The sequence below is a fragment of the Dicentrarchus labrax genome, unplaced genomic scaffold (genome assembly GCF_905237075.1).
Source record: "Dicentrarchus labrax unplaced genomic scaffold, dlabrax2021, whole genome shotgun sequence".
Lineage (NCBI taxonomy): Eukaryota > Metazoa > Chordata > Actinopteri > Moronidae > Dicentrarchus > Dicentrarchus labrax.
Genome location: NW_026136708.1, coordinates 8,707,532 through 8,714,564, shown reverse-complemented (window position 1 = coordinate 8,714,564; position 7,033 = coordinate 8,707,532). Strand labels below are relative to the sequence as shown.

Genomic DNA, 7,033 nt, shown 5'->3' with positions numbered 1-7,033 from the left:
TCCACAGGCTGAGTGGAGTCAAGTCAAATGTTTTTCTTTAGCAGACTTTCAGGACCAACCGTGCGTTCAGCTACAGCCAATTAAAACCAACCCAAGTGTCTCATAATGGAATAAAAAAAACATCCATTAAATGTCATGTAGCCTATTATCTACACGTGTGGAGTGAAGACAGTATTTTTGTCTGTCTCGGGAACCTCTCCCCCCCCCCCCCCCCCCCCCCCCCCTCTCTCTCTCTCTCCCTCTTTCTTTCTCGCTTTCTCTGAATCTTAGGAGCTGGAAGTGGACGGGAGGTAATCCCCACCATGTGAGTGGGCGGCGCGGGTACCGGAGGCGTGTTTTTTTTTCTTTTTTTCTTTTTTTTTTTCTTTTTTTCCCATTTTTCAAATGCTGCTGTACCTATAAAAAGAGTGCCTGCGTGCGTCAGATAGTTTTCTCCAATGGGTAAAGGTGACTAAATACTAGTTGTCTCTTTCGCCGGCCCAGTCGCATCCTATCGGCAGGGGAAGAGATGATGCACGACTCTGGCGGTGTCCAAATGGCGAGGGCGCTGAAACATGCAGCCCTGTGCCTGATGCTGCTGCCCCGGTTCCTCCTGGCCGCCGTCATGTTGTGGCTCCTGGATTTCTTGTGCATTAGGAAAAAAGTGCTTCTGAAAATGGGAGAGAGGCAGGACGGCACGGACGACCCGCCGGTGTGCGTCTCTGACTCTAATAAGATGTTCACCTTGGAGTCCCTCAGGGCCGTGTGGTACGGCCAGAAATTGGACTTTCTCAAATCCGCGCACCTCGGGTGCGCTGCGCCCAACACCGAGGTGATGCTGGTCCAAGAGCGGAAGCAGGTCCGGATTCTGGATTGTATGAAAGGGAAGAGACCGCTCATCCTTAACTTTGGCAGCTGCTCCTGACCGCCATTCATGACGCGCCTGGCGGCGTTTCAGCGCGTCGTGAGCCAGTACGCAGACATTGCGGACTTTTTAGTTGTATATATCGAGGAGGCGCATCCGTCGGACGGCTGGGTGAGCTCGGACGCTCCGTATCAGATCCCCAAGCACCGCTGCTTGGAGGACAGACTGAGAGCCGCTCAGCTGATGCTCGCCGAGGTGCCGGGGAGCAACGTGGTGGTGGATAATATGGACAACTCATCCAACGCCGCGTACGGAGCTTACTTTGAGAGACTTTACATCGTGAGGGATGAGAGGGTTGTGTACCAGGGGGGCAGAGGTCCAGAGGGATACCGGATTTCCGAGCTTAGAAACTGGCTGGAGCAATACAGGAACGATGTGGTGAATTCCCAAAGAGCGGTGCTCCATGTGTAGTTGAAAGATGCTGAACTGCCTGATGCTCTGCCCATTCTGCTTCAATGTCCAACTCACAGTGCAAAATATTCAGATGCTGCTATCAAATGTTCACACATGGCACATTATGTTGTTGTTTTTTTTCTTGCGTAAAGATATTCAGGACTCTTTGACAAATAAAGTCATGTTCAAGCCTAACTTTAGGCTGTAGGCTGTTATATTGTGCTCGTCTTGACCTTAATTGATTCCTGATAGCGATTGTCTTTATTTCTTTTGTATGGAAAAAGTATTGAATCAGTTGAAACTGGATTCAATTAGTGATCACTCTATTTTTCTACAATACTGGTGCGTGTGTGTGTGTGTGTGTGTGTGTGTGTGTGTGCGTGTGTGTGCGTGCGTGCGTGCGTTCAGGCTAGTATCTCACTCTGGTGTTTCTGTGAAGTTCGGTTTTTAAAAGGCGAAGCCAGAAAGCCGACACTGATGTTTGTGACACCGGCAGCGGGCCCATATTAGCGGGATGCCCTCCTCGTTGATCGATTGCCAAACGATGTAATGTTGAAACCATGTAATTGAACAAATGTTTTTAATAAATGTCAGATCACACGTTGATGATTTACTGTCCACTGTGGAACAAACAAACACCTTCAAGTCCAGCCTTTGGTCATCATGGGGTTTTTTTTTATTTTTTTATTTAATGCAAATATGATGAGTTTGTGTTAAAACTCTCAGGTTATAAAACATTTGCCCCAAAATCCGATGATGTCATATCTGGTTGTTGTGCAGTTGTTGTTGTTTTTTTATTAATTTTTTTGAGGATGTTTCATGGTTGTTTGCAGCCAGAACCTATTTTAATGTGATTCTTTATCTTTCTGTTTTGGTCCTCTTTTTTTCTTCAGACTCACTGACCCCTGATTCCATAATCAGGCCTATTCAGGTGAAAGTGATCCCGCATTAGCATTGTAATCTACAGCAGAGTGTAAATATTGTGTCCCTATGACTGATTAGCGAAACATTCACTCTTCCTTAACCCACTTTCATCAGTAAAATATGTGAAAGGCGGAGGCTAGAAATCACCTTTACATGTGCACAGGAAAACACAAGAAAACAAAGATACAGAATAAGTAGTTGAGCTCAAAGGAAGACAGCGTTTCATGTTGTGTTAGAAGGTTTGTCAGAAGTGATCACGAAACCGAATGATCAAGCAAAGGTCAGAAACTCACAGTTTTACACAAAGTACTTACAGTTTTCGGGGGAATGCTAATTTAATATTAGTTATTCTCTTTATTGAATTCCCTTTTTTGACAGCTGATTTGAGGAACAGAGTCAAGTCATTTCTGATCTGATTCAGGAACGGATTGAAATGAGTAAAAGCTATAGAGTCTCATCAAAAACAACCGTATCACACCCACTGTCAGTAGATCAAATTAAACACGCTTGTTTGATGTTTCTTTTATGTTGGCTATACAGAGGCATGACATTTTCTACACCTAGATCAGTCTAAAGAAACAGAGTTGAGCTGATGTGATGTCTTTAATCCATTTATCTTTATCTCTTTATCATTTTTTCTGGAACCTCTCACTTTCAATTTCTCCTGTCTCCTATACGTACACCCTACACACACACACACACACACACACACACACATACACACAAGCAGCTATTCACTCACAGACACACTGCCACATGTAATTAGGATTAGAGAGCAATGTGATTACTGTAGATCCCACGTGGCCTTGGACTTGGACCTTAATTTCAGTATTTTGGATAAAGTGTCTGCCCTGGAGTGTTTGTGGCAAATATAGCTTTTATGTCTTGTAATTTGGTTGATAAAGATTCATTACAAAACACACTCTGTATGTCCCTCTGTGGTGTACATAGCCAGTTCTTGCAAACTCGGGCTTGCTCCACAGCAGTTGTTCTGTTTTTTACTGAATAATGTCACAGAAAAGGATTTTGGATCTTTTCAGAGTCCGGGTCCCATCGAATTTCACGGACTCAGTCGTTTTTCATGATCATCCTGCTCAACCTTTCAACCCAAGCACCAGCGAGAGAGACAATATTAATCTGGCCAGCCAAAGCCATCTATAAGACCGCATCAGAATGTGGTCATTGTGACGCTGTTCCCTGTACCCTGAGCATGCCAGCCCTGACATGTGAGAGGTAACCGCAGTCCAGCTAACAAGCCCAACTTGGTGCCCACGGCTACTAAACCCACAACTGCTGACACCTGGGATGGTCCACTCACTGAGCCTCTCCAGCCAAAGGAGTTTGATTTTCCAGCCGGGTGTTTTTGGCAACGAATAGTTTTTCAAGATCATTCAAAGCAGGTTTTTCAGCAATAGAAATGGCTTCATTTTGTCTTGTGCTTCATATGTTGCTTTTGATAAGAGGTCAAGAGAGGACAGAACCGACAACACATTTGAGATAGGAGGCTTTTTAAACTGGGGCCATGCTGGGGGAAAAATTTAAGAGCACTTAAAGTTATGTTTTCACCTAGAAGCTGCGGCAAAAGAACAAATCGCTGCTTGGACAGTTTTGGAGCTGGCTTTGAGGTGAATCGGATTTTTAGTCCATGAAGGATTCACTCAGAGAGGCCACCCTCATCGCGACAGTGCGTTATGGCAACTTATACTTGAGCGTACACATCAAACATTCAATACCAGCAGCCCGTGAGTGGCTGCTCGGAAGAGACAATCTGATATGATACAGAATGAAGAACATTTGAAGAATACGCAACGATTATCTCTTGGGCATCTGATTGTAAATATTAGAGGCTCACTGCTGACAGAAGCATTATGTCACCCTTGCGGATAAGGACTATTCTCATTGCACTGCATTTTAATGAACTAGTATAACCTGGTCTGGTGGTTTCTGTTCATTTAGCTGACAGTCTTACTGTTTCTGTGTTAAGTCACTATCTCTCATGCATGTTCCTGCTGTGTGTGAGAACTTTGTGATATTTGAGTCCTTTTGTTATAATGTTGTATAGAATATATATATATATATATATATATATATATATATATATATATATATATATAAAGGATGTCATCATAAATGGTTGTTATATTATGTCGGGTATTCTAGGCATCTAGACTAATGAGAAAAAAAACACAAAGCCCCCCCAACTTCAATCACTTAACAATCACTCAGGGAATCTGAGGTTCATCCTGCTTGACAATGATAGTCTTTCTTCTTGTGTTATCAGTCAGTCTCAGGTCACCACTGTAATTTTAAAAAGCTCTTTGGTCAGACATCGCTGATTGGCTGACCCTCTTATCACTGTGTTTGCGCCTGAAGGGCTGCAATTGATTTAAAAGGAGGTTTAAATTGGGACATACTTTTCTTTTTAGCATAGTAACAGTGAAGAAGTTTTCAGAATGAAGGTGAGGGGGATTTTCAGTTCAACCCTACGCTTGCATAAGGGCACAAGCAGCCGTACAGAACATGCATGTAGTGACATTAAACATACATTAAAAAACCACACAGCAGATGACTGGAGTTGCTGAATTCAGCTGATGAAGCCCTGAGAAAGATATCTGTCAGGATGCATTAGACCAGTGGTTCCCAACCTTTCTCCTTAAAGGACCCCTTTTCTATCATTTAATAAACGGACCCCTGACGAAGTGACATTTTATGAATATTTCATGTTATATTCAAAACACATTATTACAATTAACAATTAACCCAAATAGTGAACTCAGCGACTGCAAGACATGTGTGTAATACAAGTGATTTTGATGAATATCTAGCAGATTTTTATTTAGGGAACTTTTTATGCAATTCTCTGTCTGTATTATGTTATATTACGTTTTTATCATTCATGCATACTTACTAGTAGGGGTGTCCCGATCCGATCTCAACGATTGGCATCGGCTATATTGAGTTGTATTGATACCTCAGCTGTTACACAGCTGTTATTACTCAGGAATCTTTCATGCACGGTGCAACCATCGTCAACACTTGCTTGTGTTTTTTTGTGTGTGTGTGTGTGTGTGTGTGTGTGTGTGTGTGTGTGTGTGTCTGTGTGTGTGTGTGTGAGAGAGAGAGAGAGAGAGCAAAGGCCGCCTCTGCTCGGAGGAGGAAAGATGATAGAGATCCGGCACAACCACACTCAACACGCCACTGCATGTGCAACAGAAGTCCCTCCAACAAAAAGCCAATAAGAGTAATTAATGATGTAGAGACGACGGAAATAAACAGTCTGCAAAGTACAGTTTATTCAGATAACTCAGATAAAAGCTGCACCTAAGCACCAAACACTGAAACTCCCTCCAGACCAAAAGAGATTACTGAGGGTTTGTTATTTTATAAGGTAAAGTACTTAAATATATAATAAATTTAGTTTCTTGATCCAATGCAGAGGTATTTAATTGTCAAGCATATACATTGGATTGATTTTAATATACTTGTATGTGTAAGTGTGCACTGGGGGACTATGTAATCTCAAAAATAAATAAATAAAGTATCTGATCAGGATTTGGTATTAGCAGATACTCAATATTAAATGACTCGGGACTTCCCTACTTACTAGGCTTGACAAATTCATTGTTTTCTTGTCCCTGACGCTTGGGCATTGTTCTATTTGTCAATTTCCTTTACTTACCAATTACTTTTCTTCACAGAAGTAAACCAAATGCTGAGATATATGCCTGCTGTGTGTGTATTAGTAAGTTTTCTAGCATGCCTTACAATGAAGAAGGCATAGCAACCCCCCACAAAGCTTTGGTGACTCCTAGTGGGGGTTCTGACCCCCAGGTTGGGAACCACTGCATTGGACACAAACACAGCTATGTCGGGCTCCACGTCCTAGGGTGTTACAGTGGTTTAACTGTATTAGTTCAATCAATTAATGGTCAAAATTTATAATTATCAAAAGATAATAGAAGATGACTTTAATTAATATTAAAGATCCTCGGGGCACCACCCTTAAATAAGGGAAACGATAGCCAATAATTGATTGATCAGTCTCATAAAAATACACTACACTATTAATTCAGAAGTCAGATTAATAATTAAATTAATAACTACAACCAAAATCATTATTAGTAGCTAAAGTGGGAGCTTTGGAGTTCTGCATAGAAGAGGTTGGTATCCACTGTTATACAAAATTAAATAGGCCAGCATGTATAAACACAAACATTTATTAAAGGAATAATAAATGCAAACAATCTCACTTAAAGGAACTAAGCTACAGGAAGAGGTGTGTGTCCGTGTGTGTGTGTGTGTGTGTGTGTGTGTGTGCGCGCATTGGGGGTTGCGCGCCAGAAAAGGCGCGTGTCCTTTGTGTGTATGCTAAGGTTTAGGCCGAATATGTGTGTGCGTGTGGTCTAGATTAACGGTGCCGTTAAAAGGGAGTTAGTTGCATGCAAAGACGGTGTCTATAACATTAAACACCACCTTAGCACTGTCTTAACAGTAACTTTAACAGTAATTAAACAGTCCTTGTTAAGCCGTTAACTCTATTAAGGTCCAAAGGAAGATGAAGAAGAGTTGCGGGTGAGCTGCGTGGATCAGCTGGACTGGCTGTGAGCCAGGCTGATCAGAATTGTGGTTCTGAAGTCCAAACAGTCTCAGATAGCAAGAGGAAAGGCGTTTCGCTCGTTGCTCTGCAGCGTTAACAACTCGGCGTTGCTCAGGTAAAGTCAGCTGGCAGACTTTCTGTTTAAAGCTGCAGATGTGACTCCTGTTAGCGGTGCGCTGGCCAGGGATCGCAGGAAAAAGCGGGCTCTTGTGCCG

General features: G+C 42.5%; 1 protein-coding gene across 1 annotated transcript; it reads left to right on the top strand.

Annotated features, from left to right (window-relative positions):
• The first annotated feature begins 238 nt into the window (after positions 1-238).
• Positions 239-1,901, top strand: LOC127368604 (thyroxine 5-deiodinase-like). The gene has a single exon (XM_051409578.1). The coding sequence runs from the start codon at positions 509-511 to the stop codon at positions 1,313-1,315; it is 807 nt and encodes a 268-aa protein (XP_051265538.1). The 5' UTR covers positions 239-508; the 3' UTR covers positions 1,316-1,901.
• The last annotated feature ends 5,132 nt before the right edge of the window (positions 1,902-7,033 follow it).